Source organism: Procambarus clarkii, chromosome 19 (genome assembly GCF_040958095.1).
Source record: "Procambarus clarkii isolate CNS0578487 chromosome 19, FALCON_Pclarkii_2.0, whole genome shotgun sequence".
In the NCBI taxonomy this organism is placed as follows: Eukaryota; Metazoa; Arthropoda; class Malacostraca; order Decapoda; family Cambaridae; genus Procambarus; species Procambarus clarkii.
In genome coordinates, this window is record NC_091168.1 from 12934053 (window position 1) to 12951957 (window position 17905).

Consider the following 17905-nt stretch of genomic DNA (forward strand, 5'->3'; position numbering starts at 1 on the left):
ACTTCGGGTTAGATGCCAATTCTTTCCTCACTTCTATCCTAATGTTTGTTTTATCTTGGTTGCTGCAGTGTTTGACTTCCTCTACTGCTTTTTCTATTTTCCTTCTCCTTGGCCACTTGTGCATAAGTGAGTTGCATATCTTTCTTGCACTGTTCTATTCCCTGTGTAACTTCCTCCATCTGTGCTGACAAAAGCTGTTTCTCCTGTTGAAATTCCTTACGTAACCTATTGAAGTCATTTATGTTTAAATTTACTTTAACTTCTTCCAAAGCTATTTTTAAGAGTCTATTTTCTTCTTCCATGGCTTTGCAATTTGTTTCCAATTGAATCTTATCCTTGCGCAAGTCTTTCACTACACCCTCAAGACATACAACTTTGCTATTTAAATGGTCATTACTTTCTTTCAATTTACTAATTATTTCTACATGAGAGGTCACTATAGTATCTAATTTTACCAACTTGCATAGACTGGTTATCTCAATGCTTTCTTCACTGAATCCAGCAAAATCAAGCTCTGTTTTGTATTTCCTCTTGCAGGCAGCCATCTTGAATGTTCTTCTCTGCACTGGAAACACTAGGGGTAACTTTTTCTCATCCACTATTTCACTTCCCTTGGCACATTCCTGTTTTCTCACCTTTTTTTCAAAAGCACTATACCTTTATGTTCTCTGGGACATCACTCACTATCATCATCCTGTACTACAATACTTAGGATTATTGAAATATGCTGGAGCTCCTCTTGTCTGCCTCTTGGTTAAGAACTTGGGATAGAATGTGTGGGATGACTTGGGATGGGATGTGTCCCACAGTGCGTGTGCCCCTTGTGTTATATAGCCCGTCATTATCAACCTTGTCAATTCCTCTGAGAATCTTATACGTAGTGATCATATTCCCCCCTAACTCTTCTGTCTTCCAGCGACATGAGGTTTAATTCCTGTAGTCTCTCCTTGTAGGTTATACCTCTCAGCCCGGGTACTAGTTTGGTGGCAAACCTTTGAAACTTTTCCAGTTTAGTTTTATGCTTGACTAGATATGGACTCCTTGCTGGGGCTGCATACTCTAGGATTGGTCTGACATAGGTGGTATACAAAATTCTGAATGATTCCTTACACAAGTTTCTAAATGCCATTCTTTTGTTAGCCAACCTGGCAGATACTGCTGATGTTATCCTCTTGATATGATCTTCAAGGGACAGGTCTGGCGTGATATCAACCCCCAAGTCTTTCTCTCTCTCTCTCTGACTCCTGAAGAATTTCATCTCCCAAATGATACCTAGTAACTGCCTTCCTGCTGTGTGTGGTAGGTCATATCCCTTTCGTTACCAATTGCTGCTTGTCTTCTCCGTTCGTCTTCTTCCTTCTACACTCTTTTTGTCCCTAGCTGCTGATGCTTGGACTGTCTTGCTGGTCTTTTACTGGCATTTTTCCGTTTTTTCTCTTTCTCTTCCACACATTGTTGTGTGTTTTAGTATGTGCTTTTTGCCTCTACTAATGCTAGGTTGAACTTTGTCCATATTCAGTTCCCTGATTTTGCACTGCCCCTGTGTTCGGTTTTGGTCCTGATTTTTCATCTTCATATTTGGCACTTCCAGCTTCTGGGTTGCCCTGCATGCAGGCGGATGTTGCTTCCGTCCACGGTTGTTACGGCAATATTTCTTATGCTCGCTGCGAGGATGTTGAACAACCGTGGACTTCTGATGTTTATACAGTTCTCTGTGATTGTGCCTATGGCACCCCTACTCTTCACTGGTTCTATTCTGTATTTTCTTCTATATCGTTCACTCCAGTATGTTGTTATTTTACTGTGTAGATTTGGGACCTGGCTCTCCAGTATTTTCCACGTGTATATTATATGATATCTCTCCCGTCGTCTTTCTAGTGAGTACATTTGGAGAGCTTTGAGATGATCCTAATAATTTAGATGCTTTATCGTGCCTTTGTATGCCGTATATGTTCTCTGTACTCCCTCAATTTCAGCAATCTCTCCAGCTCTGAATGGGGAAATGAGTACCGAGCAGTACTCAAGACGGGACAGCACAAGTGATTTGAAGAGTACAACCATTGTGATGAGATCCCTGAACTTGAAAGTTCTCGTAAAATATCCTATCATTTTTCTGGCTAACGCAATACATTGGAACCTCGAGTGGCTCCAATTACGAGCATTTCGAGTAACAAGCAAGCCACTTGCAGAAAATATGTAGACTGACGAGCTTTCGCTTTAATAACAAGCGTTCCCGCTGGTTCTTGGATACCTCCGACGACAGTTTTGTAGTTTTTTCGCAAGACGAGTTTTCCACATGACAAGCTCGGTGCTGGAATGGATTAAACTCATTAATTGAGGCGCCAATTTTTGCTTGGTTATGCTCCCTAAACATTACGTCATCAGACATCTTTATTCCCAAATCCTTTACATGTTGCTTGCTTATTATGGGGTCATTCCATGTGAATTCACCAAAGGCCTCCCACTCAACCCTTTCTAAATCTAATGAAATTTTGTAGTAAGATAGCCCTAGACCCCAAATGACACTTTGCAAAATATTAGAGCTCAATCTGCTTTGGTTCTTAAATAACAGGTCCATATTGAATGGGCTCTCGTCCTGTTAATGCATAAATACCACAAAAATTACCAACTTTAAACTCTTGTTAAATCACGACTAGTGACCAGAGAGGTGTGAAATTTGACATACCAGGGCAACTTTTGGTGCGGAATACAGCAGGGTAATCAAAAATGTAGTTTGGGTAGCCATTCAGCTACCAATCCATGCTAATATCACTACCAATATATCTCAAAATATCTCAATATGTGTCATTTCGAATTTGGGTTTGAATGACACCATTGGATAGAGCAGATTTTTCTGTACAAGAATAACTTCTATTTAGATTAGGATCTGTATTCCTAGTTCAGCCAGAGGGCTCTGAAAATGGCATACCTTGGTGCAATATCGAAAAAATCAAATTATGATTCTCCATCTTCTTTGTGCACTGATCATGACTGCTAGCAAATTGATATCCAAACTGATTGGAAAAATTTTAAGCTTCATTGGATAGAACATTTTTGGGTGGAATTCAGAATTATTATTAAACAATCAGTGCTATTTTAGGTTCCTGTTCTATATTTATCTTTACATCTTTGTAGTGTCGTGTCAGCAGGTCAAATATGGCTGTTTACTTATTTGTGTATTTACTTGCAATAAATACACAAATTTGTGTATTTACTTGCAATAAATAAACAAATTTGTGTATTTACTTGCAATAAATACACAAATCTGTGTATTTACTTGCTATAAATACACAAATAAATAAAAAGCAATATTAATATAATGTATTACAGGTCTCACTTGAAATTTGACGGTCACGACTTGGCGTACCCGTTTTTAGTTGCCCCAGTAAGATTTGACGGTCACGACTTGGCGTACCCGTTTTTAGTTACCCCAGTGACGTCATTGACCATTAGCGATGCCTGTGCATGGGTCACTAGGGTGACGAAAAACATGTATGACTACGAGAGACCTTTTAATCCCCTTAAGCGAAATTTATAGACTATAAGGCAATCACCCGCTGGGGTAACGAAAAACAGGCAGGACGGATCGTGACCCACAAAAATGTAACGAAAAACAGGCAGGACGGATCGCGACCCACAAAAATGTAACGAAAAACAGGCAGGACGGATCGTGTCCCACAAAACTAACGAAAAACAGGCAGGACGGATCGTGACCCACAAAACTGTAACGAAAAACAGGCAGGACGGATCGCGACCCACAAAACTGTAACGAAAAACAGGCAGGACGGATCGCGCCCCACAAAACTGTAATGAAAAACAGGCAGGACGGATCGTGACCCACAAAACTGTAACGAAAAACAGGCAGGACAGATCGCGACCCACAAAACTGTAACGAAAAACAGGCAGGACGGATCGGGACCCTCGAAAAAAGCAAAACGGTCCCGGTCCGTCCTGCTTTCTACTACTACCAAAGACACCAAATACGAATTGTATTTGGTGTCTGCCCCTCCCTGGGTTCTGTTCCGTGTCCCCCAGGTGTGTTAATTCCGTCTTTCCGGAGGTTTTCGGCTTCCCGCATCCAACCGTCTGTGGTGCAGGCGGCCTTTGTGGCTTACTTCCTGCGCGACCCGGATTATGCCTCGGTTATGGATCCGTCTTCTTTCAGGTTTGGGACGTTGTTCCCTTTCTGGGTCCGTTATGAGGTTCCGGAGTTGTCCTGGCTGACACTGTCCTGTGTTTGCTTTGGAGGGTTGGTATTCCTTCTGTCGTTCCCGCACACTTGAGTGGCACAAGGCTTCGACGTTGGTTCATGTTCTCCTGGGGGGCGACCTTGAGCACCTCAATGAGTGCTTGTTTGCCCCTGCCCTTTCCGGGATGTTGGTGTCATGCAGCTCCATGTGTAGATTCCCTCCCTTTTGGCTGCGCAGGTTTCTGAGGACTTGCGCGCCTGTGGCCTCTTGGCTTCGGCCTTGCATTTCTTTTCCCTCCTGAAGCTGTCTTCAGACTGGTTTGAGGAGGATGTGGGGGATACTTGGGGTCGTTCTTGGGCCAGTGCCTTGGGCTCGGTGGCTCGCTCGTCGGCTGCCTTGTTGAAGCTCTTTGCGCCGATCCTGCAGGATGCGGGTTCGCTGTTTTATGCTTCCCGGCTCGTGTGTTGGCTAGTGGTGCTTGCCTCCTCTCTGGAATCGGCCTTGGCCCTGGCTCTTAGGATGTCTTTTCCTTTTTGTGGATTCTGCAGTGGCGCAGTATGTGCAGGCTGCTTTGGCTAGTTGTCGTCTGATGTCTGACTTGTTGGTTCTCTAGGGGTCCCAGAGGAGGCCTTCCTGGAGGGGTCGTGCCAGGGCTCGGGGTTCCTCTCGTCGGGATAGGCCACTGGGGCCAGTTTCGGGTCCGGCCCTGTTACGAACCCGGATCCAGCGTCCGAGCCCGGAGCAGTGACGACCGCGCCATCTGTGGGTCAGCTCCCGAAACCCCCTCCAAACGGACGACGACACCTGGTGAGGACGACGTGTACTGGCCTCGAGGGCCAGTTTCCAGTCCGGTTCAGCGCTCAACACAGCCGCTGCTGACCTCTGGTGAGGTGGTGCTCAGACACCAGCGCCATCTATGGAGTGGATAGGTGGGCGTTTGTGTCTGAGCCTGTAAGTGAGGTGCCTTAGTGTCCCAGTTATTGATGACGTGTCTGCTTACAGAGTCGACTTGGGACTGCTGTGATGGAAGTTGAGTCAGTCTACCCAAGGCAGCCGTCCCCATACCTTGTGCTTTGCTGTAGCAGCTGTGAAGTCGTCCCCCGGAAGAACACTGTGGTGTTACCCTGCCAGGGAAGAGGCAGTTGAAAGGATCGTCGTTCCCGGGACCGACTGCTGGAGACGTTTATCCACTGGGGTATTGAGGACAGGAGAGTGATTTGTGGCATCACACGAGGCTCCTGTCTAGGGCATTACCCTTATATCGTTCGTGGAGTGGCCTGACCAGCCTTGCTGATCCGGAACCTGCCAGCAGACCTGCTGGACGTGTGGTTGACGGCCTCCACGGCGGTGCCCCCAGTGGACCTGTGTTTTGGCTGGCCTGTGTTTGGGGTAGACTCAGCTTGGTCGAAGGATTCGTCAAGGGACCACGAAAGCACCGAGGACTCAGCACCGAGAGTCGGCATCCAGAGTCTTCAGCAGAAGACCATTGTGTATTTCCCCTGTACAGTGTTCTGTCGGGTCCACAGCACGGTAAGGTCTGGCCTACCATCGGGCCCACAGCACGGTGAGGTCCGTTCTTCCGTCGAGCCCACAGCACAGTGCAGGAGTTCACGACAATGTGGTTTGCTCTTCGGAGGCTTCAGGGTGCCCGCGGATCGACGATCAGGCTCCATTCGGACTGCTCCCTGGTGGTTCATTGCCTGAACCATGGGGTTCGATGCGGTCCTTGGTTTTTTGGCGCTGATCTCTTTGGGTGACTCGTATGCTGAGTTCTCGGGGTTTGGCTCTCCTGACAGTTTACGTGCAGGGAGTGTGCAACGTCTTGGCGGACGGCCTGTCTTGTTTCATTCCTCTGTCCATGGAATGGACGGTCAACGCCGACTCCTTCTGTTGGCTCTGTCAGACATTCGGGCACCTCAAGGTGGACCTCTTCTCGTCGGCATGGTTGCGGCGCCTTCCTCTGTATGTGGAGATCTTCCTTGACAGTGAGGCCGTCAGGGTCGATGCCTTTCGGCAGGACTGGTCGAGGCGGGGGGGTTCCTGTACTTCTTTCTTCTAGTTCAGCTGTTGCTCCAGGTCCTGACTCGCTTGGAGACTTGCCAGGGAAGAGAGTAGTCCTCTTGGCCCCATAGTGGCCGGCCCAGCCGTGGTTTCAAGCGCTGCTTGCCTGGTGTCCGAACCCAGAGGTTTTCCCGCAGCTCCGCCTCTTCCAGCAGATCGGACTGGTGTGTCTGGTGGCTAGTTCAGACATCTTCTCGAGTCTTAGGGCATGGTATTTTTTACTCGAGTTTATCATCATCTCTATGCCCTGGAAACACAAACCGAAACTGTTTCTATTTTCTGCTTGTTACAACTTGTAATAAAGTTGTTACATCTTGGCTTAGCGTGTTTATGACGAATTAGACCGTTGTTACAACTTGCTATATTGGTTGTTATAACTGGTTAGGAGGTGTTAACACTTTCGCGCTTTCGAGTAGAGATAACTCGTCACTGGTTTTTCTTACGATTCCGCATAACTGCCTACTTTTCTCGTCAATCGAAAAAATATTTCTATAAATTCCATTTTTTAACCGAAATGGATGGGGATACTCTCAGATTGTTCTCCATGAAATTCCCGTTCTCCCTCACCGAACACATGGCATCTCGGCCTACCCAGTCACGTGGTCGGCCCATTGTTTTGTTGACACGCCAAGTGCCCACACTGTGCTCCCCTCTCGCGGCAAACGTGACCCGTTTTACGCATTTATTTCCGTTCCGTTTCCGTTCTCGTGTACCTAAAACCCATTCAATACCTTCAACATGGATGCTGCACCAGGAACAAGCAGTGGAACGCAAAACAAAGGTAGGAAATCTAGGAAAGCAGAAGAGATCGCCAGGATTTTCGATCTGTATCGTGGGGTCAATCTCACTCCATCCAAGATTCCCGACGTTGTTGAAGCCTTTTCAGGGTCTTCTGATGATGATTTGGAGGCTGACGAACCGGAAAATGATGTTCTTTATGAGGTTTCCTCAAGTGATGAAGATATTTCGAGTGAGAGTGAGGATGAGAGTGATGAAGAAGCCCCAGCCCCGCCACGCGGTGACCGCACGTGTCCGGTACCAAAGAGGGCTAGGCTGGGTGATGAGTGGAATCGTAGCAATACTCCTCCCATCGTTGATAACTTTACTGCAACCCCTGGCCTAACAATTCCACTACCTGCTACTCCATTGCAGTTTTTACAATTATTTTTCACTAGAGCAGTGGTTGAATACTTAGAGTATGAAACAAATTTGCATGCCACACACGTCATACATCTCATGGCTGAGTCAGCAAGAAAAACGTGGAAACCAGTGTCGGTGAAAGAAATGGCCCGATATTTGGCCCTGTGCATACTGATGGGCATAGTGAAGATGCCTACAATGAGGATGTACTGGCAGACGAATCAGATGTGGCATTGTCGATTCTTCAACTTGTTTATGTCGTCTGCTCGGTTCCAACACATTTCTAAGTTCTTCCACATGTTTACACATGTGGCACACTTAGACTACAACGTGGCGCCCCCAAGGATCTGCAACAAGTTGTAAAGGGTAAAATGGCAACCGACACGACCGTATACATGCGTAAGGATAACACCTTTGTTATAGTTTGGAAGGACAAGCGCCCCGTCTCTGTCATCACCAATATCCACAATGCCGACACTACTCAAGCACAGCGCAGGAAACGCGTTCGTAAAGGTGACGGGAGAACTGGAGTAGAAATTGTGAAAATGAACAAACCCAAGGCCATAGTGGATTACAATAAGTTCATGAAAGGTGTTGATCATTTTGATCAAATGGTCAAATATTATGAGTTTGCAAGAAAAACCCACAAATGGACCAAGAAGATCACTTTCTATTTTCTGCAAATGGCCATGCACAATGCATACGCATTGTATAACCACTACTCAACAGATACAAAAAACTAACACTATTAGAGTTTCACGCAGTAGGAATAAAAGCCTTATTGGCGTGGAACAGCAAGGAATGGCCAACAACAACAAGTATACCACATGTTCCCGACATAGATGCCAGCGCAGCTCCTCCTGCTGACGCGGCAGTTTCAACACCCGGGCCATCTGGTGCGAGGCGTCCTCTGTTCACCTCAACACCTAAAGCCCACTCATCAACCACAAATTCTGAAATGGACATTGAGGACATAGAACCACTTGATGTTTCTGATTTCATAGAAGATTCTACTACAAGTTTGGTGGTTCCTGTAGAAGACAATATTCTTCCAGTGAATCCAAAAAATACAAGAATTATAGATTCAGAACAACGTCTCAACTACAAGTTGACGCATGAACTCGTGCACTTGGCTAAAAAAAAAAGATGCCGTGTTTGTTACAAGTCTGGCAAAAGGAGGGACGTGATATATGGATGTAAAACTTGTGATGTGGCACTGTGCGCTGCGCCTTGCTACACAAGGTACCACCGAAGAAAGATATTTTGGGTGGAGAAAAAATAACCACCGGCAACAGCTTCACTCCTTCTAAGAAACATCAGATGAGCAACTTCAGGATCAGAAGCCTGAAGATGGTGGAGTGAAGAAAAAATGCTCAACTGTTGATCTTCAATCAACATAGACAGGGTAAGTACACCTATTTGGAATTTTTTATCATCTATAAGAAGTTGTATTATATACGTTTTGTAGAGAATTTATTTGCGAATTTTTTGGTACCAGAATGAATATTATATCACATAAACTTCTATGAGTAAAAAAAAAAAACACAAAGTATGTTTGGGGGTGTGGCGGGTGTGGCGGCCGTGTGGCAGCCGTGTGGCAGTGGGTTCCCTTTAGCCGTTCATATATCCAACACGTGGGAAATATTTGTATGTGTTATGTATATGTCTGTGTAGGGAATTTTACTGTGATCACTGTCATACAAATTATAAAATGTTTCAACAAGTATAAACATGACATACATCAAACGAACGAAAACAATGCGTTTGTTTCTGCCGTGAACGCATACTGAGCGACGTGGTTCTATATTTGGCGCTTCTCTTACACATGCTTTGTACAAATGTTATACATTTCATCTTATAGAAAATTTTATTGCGAACACATTGGTATAAAAAAGAAATACGTACATAGAAAAGTAGGGTCAGGAAACGTATAAATGTATAAACTTTCCAAGCATGATTTCCCCCCTGTGTTTTCGCCAGTGCGCTCGCGGCTAACTACTCTCCACTTCCCACACTCTTGCGGGTGGGCAATTACCTATATTAAACATTCATATGCATATGTCCGTGTAGAGAATTTTATTGCGATTCCAATGATACCAAAATTAGCGATGTAGGACAACTGTAGGCTTCGCAACCATTAAGAGAGTGGAAACATTTTGTTGCTGTTTGGCGCTCTCGGCGAGTGATCTGCATAGTTTTTTATTTGGTGTTGATACTCCTTATGCTTGGGCGGTATTTTATAGGTATGCTCTTATAGACAGTTTCATTGCGAACACAGTGATACCAAATTTAAATACGTGCGCCTTCAATTATTGTCAGGACAGTCAAAAGAGTGTACACTTTTTCGGTCTTATGCGTAGGGGCGCGAAGTGCCGAAAGCATCTAGGGTATTGATTTTTTTTGAGCGCCGAGAGCGCGAAAGTGTTAAAACTTGTTCGAACATTGTACTAATGTCGTAGTTTCGCTCTGTGTTTGGTGGGAGGTGATCAGGTGGCTTCCTTGTTAGTGTCCCACCTGTGGGCTTCGTCTCGGCGGCAGTATGAAGTTTCCTGGCTGTCCTTCCTGTTCTTTTTGACTCTTCGTCATTGTGCTTCGCTTTCTGTTCAGGTGGGTTGTCCTTGCTGTCTTGGTTGTTCTAGGACTGTCATCTTATGCCGAATACTGTCGCCTCATATCATGCGGCGCTGGCAGAGTCACTTCAGCTTGCTTTCGGTATTGATGTTACTTCTGCGCCGTTTCGCAAACTGTCTCATGCGTTGTTTCACCTCTGGCCTGTTCATGCGCCGCCTGAACAGTTTTGGTCTTTGGATAGAGTGCTCTCTTTTTTCTCTTCTCCTCGGTTTGTTGTGGCCCCTTCGGTTCAGGATTGTTTCTCGAAGGCTCTTTTCCTGTTGGCATTAGCCTCTGGGAGTCGGGTTGGGGAGCTTCATGCTCTCCTCCAGCGCAGGGGCTTATTCTCTTTTGGTCGTGGCGATCGGTTTGTTCGTCTGCAGTCGTCTCCTTCTTTTCTGGCGAAGAATGAGACGGCTGCTTTCCGGAGGGGTCCTTGGGTTGTTGATGCTTGGTTGGTCAGGCCGGGGGTGCATCATGTTTTGTGGCCCTCCGCTGTCATTTGTGCACCATGGCTTCTGTGTCAGGGGGACGCGCTTTAGGTTGATGCGGTTTCCCTCCTTTCCTGTTCGCGGGTATGGGTCTCCCAGGTTGTCCGCAAGGTTATTAAGGCTAGCCAGCCTGCGGTCTATCCCCGTGCCCATGATGTTCGTAAGTTCGCTGCTCTTGCTGCCGTCTTTGGAAACATGTTCTTGGCCGACATTCGGGTGCGGGGTTTTTGGCGGTTGAACAGGGTCTAGGCTGTGCGCAACCTCATGAACGTTCCTGGGCCAAATCAGGCATGTGTCGCTTTGGGTCGGCGGTTGCAGCCAGTTGTCTCGACTTCGGGTTGAGGAGTGAGCAGCGACCGCCTATTATGAATCCATCTTCTTTTAGGTTTGGGTCTTCATCTCCCTACTGGGTTCGTTATGAGGTTCCAGAGTTGTCCTGGCTAGCAGACTGCCCTTTGGATGCTTGGAGTACTCTCTGTCATACCCGCACTCTTAAGTGGCGCGAGGCGCTTATGGTTGTCCAGGTTCCTGGGGGGGGGGGGGGCCGGTTTGAGCACCTCAATGCGTGTTTGTTCATTCCTGACCTTCAGTGGGATGTTGGCGTTGTGCAGCTTCACGTGCAGGTTCCCTTCCTTTCGGCTGCACTGGTTGCTGAGGACTTCTGTGCTCGTGGCCTGCTGGCTTCGGTCTTGCAGTCCTTTTCCCTCCTGGAGCTGTCTTCAGATTGCCTTGAGGAGGATGGGGAAGAAATTAGGACCGTTCCTGGTTCTTTTGCCTTGGTCTTGGCAGCGTGTGTATCATCTACGCTGTTGAAGCTGTTTGCGCTGATCCTGTGGGATGCGGCGTTGCTGTTTTTCGCTTCGAGTCTCACGTGTTGGCAGGGGGTGCTCGCTTCTTCGTTGGAATCTGCTTGGGCCCTGGCTCTTACGTTTTTGTCCCCCTTTTGTCCCTTGCTGTTTGCAGAGTCTGCGGTTGGGCAGTATCTGTGGGCAGCTTCTTCTAGTTGTCGCCCGCTGTCGGACTTGTTGGTTCTTCAGGGTTCCAAGGGGTGGGGGGTTCCTTCAGGAATGGTTATGCCAGGGCTCGAGGTTCCTCTCATCACGGTAGGCTGCTGTTGCCAGTTCCTGAGCCAGCGCCCCCTTCGGACCCGTCTTTGTCTGGTCGGCGTGGTGATTGCTCTGTGCATAAGTCGGGTTCTCGTAAGGGGCGTTGGTCCTTTGCGGTTCATCCCATTGACGGGGCAATGGGGGGGGCGGGGGGAGGCTCGCACTGTACACTCATGCCTGGTCTCATGATTTGTGGGCTTTTCGGGTTGTTTCTCATGGCCTGCTGTGGCACTGGGTGGCCCCTCCTCCTTCGGGGAGATTCAGGGCTTGCGGTGCAGACCTCTTCTCCTGCACTCTCTCAGGTCATCTCGGAGTGGGTGCACTTGGGCATGGTCGAAAAGACGGCGTCCCTCGAGTGGGTTTCCCGTTTGTTCCCAGTACCGAAAAGAGACTGTGCAGACCTGCGGTTCATTCTGGACTTGTCCCATCTGAACCCCTGGGTCTCTTGCCCTTCCTTTCGGATGACTACTCTGTCTCAGGTCCGGTTTCTGTTGGAACTGGGTGCTTGGATGGTGTTCCTGGACCTCCAGGACACGTATCGGTACATCTCGATTCATCCAGGATTCAGGGACCTGGCTTGGTTTTGTTGTGGGGCATCTCAGTTACCGCTTTTGTTGTCTCGTTCAGGTTGACCCTGGCACTTCACGTGTTCACACACCTCACCTGGGTTGTGATGGTTTGTCTGCGTCTATTAGGTGTACGGGTGCTGGCCTACCTCGACGACTGGCTGGTGTGGGCTCCAAGCCAATCCGTGTGTCTGCTCTCCAGGGATTTAGTTCTTTCCCAGCTCGCCTGGTTCAGGTTCCTGGTGAACTGGCGGAGGTAGCATCTGGTTCTCTCTCAGGTTCAGACTTCCTTGTCTTTCCCTCCAGAGTCTTTGCTTGGGCTGCGGTCCCCCCTGTGCGTGTTTCTGGAAAGCTCCAGGGTCACTCGGCGGTTGCTCAAGGATTTGTGTGGGAGCCTGAACTTTGCCTTGATGGTTTACCCGCTGGGTTGGTTTTGGCTTCGTCGGGTGTACTGTTTCCTTCGGGGCCTTCCCTTCTGCCTCCTATGCGACCTCTAGGTACGGCCTGGAAGATACTGGAGGGCCAAGTACCAAATCTACACAGTAAAATAACAACGTACTGGAGTGAACGACATGGAAGAAAATGCAGAATAGAACCAGTGAAGAGCAGAGGTGCCATAGGCACAATCAGAGAACATAGTATAAATATCAGAGGTTCGCGGTTGTTCAACGTCCTCCCAGCAAGCATAAGAAATATTGCCGGAACAACCGTGGACATTTTCAAGAGGAAACTAGATTTATTCCTCCAAGGAGTGCCGGACCAACCGGGCTGTGGTGGGTATGTGGGCCTGCGGGCCGCTCCAAGCAACAGCCTGGTGGACCAAACTCTCACAAGTCGAGCCTGGCCTCGGGCCGGGCTTGGGGAGTAGAAGAACTCCCAGAACCCCATCAACCAGGTATCAACCAGGAAACCAGGCCTCTGGGGGGCATTGCGTCTGCTGCTGGGTCCCTGGCTTCCTCTTCAGGTTTTTTTGGGTTCAGTGCCTTGGCGCCTACCCAGGCCCTTACTTGATGTGTTCATAGATGCATCGTCTCTTGTCTGGAGCTTTGTGACCAATGCTCACCAGGCCAGCCTTGGGCGCTGGGGTTCGTCCTTCCATTGGGCCGACACCACAGTATGAGAGTTTGCGGCGGTGTGGATGTCGCTTCGGTGGGTTCGGGTCTCTCCGGTGGGTTCGGGTCACTCGTGGATCTACGATCAGGCTCCATTTGAACTGCTCCCTGGTGGTTCATTTCTTGAACCGTGGGTTTCGATGAGGTTCTTGGCACTTTGTGGCTGGTCGTTTCGGGTGACTTGTGTTCTGACCTGAAGGGGTTGGGGCTAATGGAACTTAAACCTCCAAAGAGAGCTCTGGTTGTTGCACCATACTGTTACTTGCATAATGGCAGACAACTTGCCCCAACCACTATGCCGAAACGGACAACTGCCCTCGACAGCCACACTCCCGCTACCATCGGGTAGACGGTGATGCTGAGAGGGGTTCAGCATCACATATCTAGGAGTGCGGCTCCAACACTGGCCACGTTGTCCTGTGTACTCGCTCTACTTGAGCCGCCATGACTCCCCACTCTCTCCTTGTTTGGAATGATCTCCTTAATTTCCCCTTTACGAATTAGTGTTCTCTACCACCCTGTCCGCAGCTATGATCCTTTCTCTCTCCTGCTTTCTGGGAATCCTCACCAGGACGAGCAAAATCCAACTAATAATACACATTTAATAAACAAAAGAACATATACAATACACTACATAAAAAGAAATGAAAATAATATAATACAACACTCCAAGCTGCTACAACCTGGTAGCAATCCAATATTCTATCCTGGCGTCACCAACCGTCCATATCAAGTTGGCTGCTCAACTCTTGGCTTACCACTTACTACTCCCTCACAAAGTGGGGGATTACAATATCGTAACAAGAAGGTACATTGGGATTGTGAGGATACATTGGGATTGTGAGGATACAACACCCGATGCTTGAATGGCCCGCGCAACTGTGTCTGGGCGATTCGCGCATGGGCGACCAGGCCCTGATAACGTCACAGCGCACCTTGTCCACGTCCCCACAGTCAAAGTAAGTGAAATTTGGTATTTATTTTTACATAGACATGTTCAGGGAAGGGAATTTATCATTTTACAAAGAAAAAAGAATTTTTTGGGAACACTTTATTTCATGCGCACTGGGGAAATTTCATAATAAATTCGGCGCAGCACGGTGGTTGAAGTTTCGTGGCTGTCTTTCTGTTATTTCTTGTCCCTTCGCTGGTTTACTTCTGGCTCTGTTCGGGTTGTCTTGTCCTTTCTCTCATGGTTGTTTCAGGACTGTCATCTTATGCTGAATACTGTTCCCTCGTATCGTGCGGTACTGGCGGAGTTGCTGCTGCTTGTGTTCGGCGTTGTTTCTTCTGCACCATTCTGCAAGCTTTCGTGTGCATTGTTTCACCTCTGGCCTGCTCATGCTCCGCCTATGACGTCCCGGTTGTTGGATCAGGTGCTCTTCTTTCTCTTCTCCTCAGTTTGTGGTGGCTCCTTTGGTTCCGGATTGTTTTTCCCAAGGCTTTTTTTCTGTTCGCATTGGCCTCTGGGGGTCGGGTCGGGGAGCTTCGTGCTCTCCTCCGGTGCAGGGGTTTCTTCTTTTTCAGTCCTGGTGGTAGGTTTGTAGCCGTCTCCTTCTTTTCTGGCGTGGATTGTGACTGCTGCTTTCCGGAGTGCTCCTTGGGTCTTTGATGCTTGGTTGTTCAGGCCGGGGATACATCATGTGTTGTGTCCATTTGCTGCTCTCCACTGTTTCCTGCACGCTACGGCGTCGGTGGCTAGGGACTTACTTTGGGTTGATCCCGTTTCCCTTCTTCCCTGTTCTTGGGATCGGGTCTCCTTGGTCGTCCGCTAGGTACGTACTTCGGTCCGGCCCACCTGCAGTCTGTCCTCGTGCCCATGTCATTCGTAAGTTTACTGTGTTGGCGATCGTCTCCCGGGTTTGTTTCTCTTGTGTTATATTTGGGTAAGTAGCTCTGGGGAGCCGACAGGGATTCCCCCAGAAAACCAGCATTGAATGTAATGAAATGCTTTTTTCTGAGTGAGATCATAAAGCTTCCCGGCAACCCCCTCTTCCTCCAGTCGGCGGTTTTTCGTGTGTTTGGACATCCAGCCTCAGAACTGCAGGGTGGATAGCTGGCACGTGGGTCTGGAGCTTCCTCTTCTCCCTTCCGGGGAGGGGAACGTTGCATAGACTGCGGCATGGTGACGTCATGCTCATTTGCTCGTTTTCATTTAGGGAGTTTCTGTTCATTAGTTCGGCTTTCAGTAACAATATTTTAACCAGAATAGGAGTTTGTTTTGGGGCGCTTACCTTTTTGGGTGCCTGACCCAGTCAATGGCAAACACGGAGTGCTTCCAACCACATGAGGGGTTTCTATTGGCCATTGCTCCTCGTGCCTCTTCTGAGGGGGCCAGGTTTTGGCTCGTTGTCCCCGATAGGCCTAGAACTCTATGCACATTGACTTATGTAAGTGTTTAATACATTCATATCAGCCTGAATAGCTCAGGGAAGCCTCCAGGTCTCACCCAGAAAATGGCATTTCATTATATTCAGTGCTAGTTTTTGTTGTTGGATGTATTAATAATAATCATAAAATAAATATTACAAAGAATATTAAAATTTTAAAGTAGTAGAGTATGGAGAACATTGCATGTTTCCTATAGAAGTTTTATGTATATTTGCAGGTCTTTGTGAGTGGTCAGTACCTACAGGAGGAATGTTTCTTTGGCTCAAGGTCAGTCCAATTTTCAGTAGTATGCTGTGAATTTAAGAAATATTTCCCATTTTGGTTTCTCTTTTAACTGATAAAGCATACTGGTACTCGTTAAGAAATGTCAGAAAGATGCATGGGCGCAAAGCCTGGGTAGGTAGATATGGAGGAGAAGCTGTTACCCATGCAGCAGGTCCCCCCTCTCCACGATGCTGAAATTATCCAATTGGCAAATGCCAATACACATGGTTCCAGCAACGTCACAGGAGCTGCCAGAACGAGGTCGACGTCAACAATGAACTGCCTTAGGGGCTTCAACTCCGGATTTTTCCTCGAGGTTGACTCGTGAAGCCTTTCTCAAAAAAGGGGTATGGCCACAAGGCATTGGAGGTTTAAAATCGGGGTTTTCCTTCCCCTAGATGGGCTGCCTTCCCAGGCTATCGAGTCCCATCTACCCGGAGCAGCTGGTTTTAAGGCGCCAGAGGCACGCCCTCGCCCCTTCTCCTGTCGGTAAAAGCAGTTCCGCCGGACTTGACCCTTAAATTGCGCATCGCATCATATGAAGTAGCAGCCAGTGGTAGGCTGCCACTGGCACTGCCACTCAGCATGCCAACTTAGTGGTTCGTTATGGTGAACAAAACATGCAGATACTTATATATAACCTGTATATATGGTGTAATAACCGACAAAGTATTTGTTCACTGTTTGATGAACATAATTGAATCAACAATATGCACACCATATTTTTGAGTACAGCGATGATTCACTCATTTTATTATATAAATATATCACACTACACACTATTGAATAATATTACAGCAAAAAAAACTACAAAAAATCAATCAGACATTGAAATAATTAGGTAATTATTTCTTTGTGGCAACTCTGGCCTGACAGCTGGCGAGCAACAGACCGCCTAGGACGCACGCTGAGTCAGCGCCTGTTTTTTACCAGCCTTCCCTGCCCTATAGTGGGCAATATATACCACTTATGATCTTTTTATTCTTTTTATTATTTTTCCCATGATTAGTGAACACAAATTAACAGGTTAGGAAGAATTTTTTTTTTTTTTTTTTTTTTTTTTTTTATGCGCCTGTGGGTGTCAAATGGTGTATAGCAATGCGCCATTTAAGGGTTAAAGACTAAGCCACCCGTGCAGGCCAGGAGTTGAACTTGGTTGTCAGAGGTTATTGGAGACGCATGCCGTAAAGGAGCATTTTATAGGTCATGGGAGCTCGTCCCCCATTACCACTCCCTGGCTATGACAACCCCTTGAAACCCCTTGGAAAATATATATATATATATATATATATATATATATATATATATATATATATATATATATATACACACACACACACACACACACACACACACACACACACACACACACACACACGTCCCTGATCATTTTTGGCTGCAAAGAAAAGGCGATAACATCTAGGTCAGAAAGAGCTGTAGAAGAAGCTAAAGTAGTAGATAAAATTGTTGGCCTCGTGGAAGGTCTTACAAACAGAGAGAATGTGTGCGACTACAGGAGAATAGGCAGGTACGTAAAAGGGAAAGATCGACCTTTGAGGATCACCCTAAACGGTGCCAAACAGATGGAAGAAGTACTAAGGAATGCTAGAAAATTGCAAAGGGATGAGGATGGGAAAGGGTGGTCATTAAGACGAGATCTTTCAAAAGAAGATAGAGAGAAGCTGAAACTGAACCTCGCCGAGGCAAAACATTTAAATGAGAGCAGGAATGAAGAAGAAATAAATTCTTTTTTCTACAAAGTGATAGGGGTAGGCAAACCAGTAAAGTGGTACATAAAGGCAAACCAACAAAATCAATAGAGAGAGGGGGAGTGAAGAATAAGGAGAGGGGGAACAAGTTCCTGAAGATTGCATACACCAACATAGATGGAGTGAGATCGAAGATACTGGAGTTAAGTGATGTAATACAGCTGCAGACACCAGACATTGTTGCACTCACGGAGACAAAACTTGA

General features: G+C 47.2%; 1 protein-coding gene across 8 annotated transcripts in view; it reads left to right on the forward strand.

The window, feature by feature from the left end:
• The window catches only part of LOC123757627 (kynurenine/alpha-aminoadipate aminotransferase, mitochondrial), a 279339-nt gene that overhangs the window by 216417 nt on the left and 45017 nt on the right, over positions 1-17905 (forward strand). For 7 of the 8 annotated variants that reach the window (XM_045741458.1, XM_069326946.1, XM_045741462.1 and 4 more), the window contains one exon: positions 15885-15934. The exons of the other annotated variant lie outside the window; for it this stretch is intronic. In XM_045741458.1, coding sequence (XP_045597414.1) covers positions 15885-15934 — 50 coding nt within the window. The remainder of the gene's footprint in view (positions 1-15884; positions 15935-17905) is intronic. 8 annotated transcript variants of the gene reach the window in all.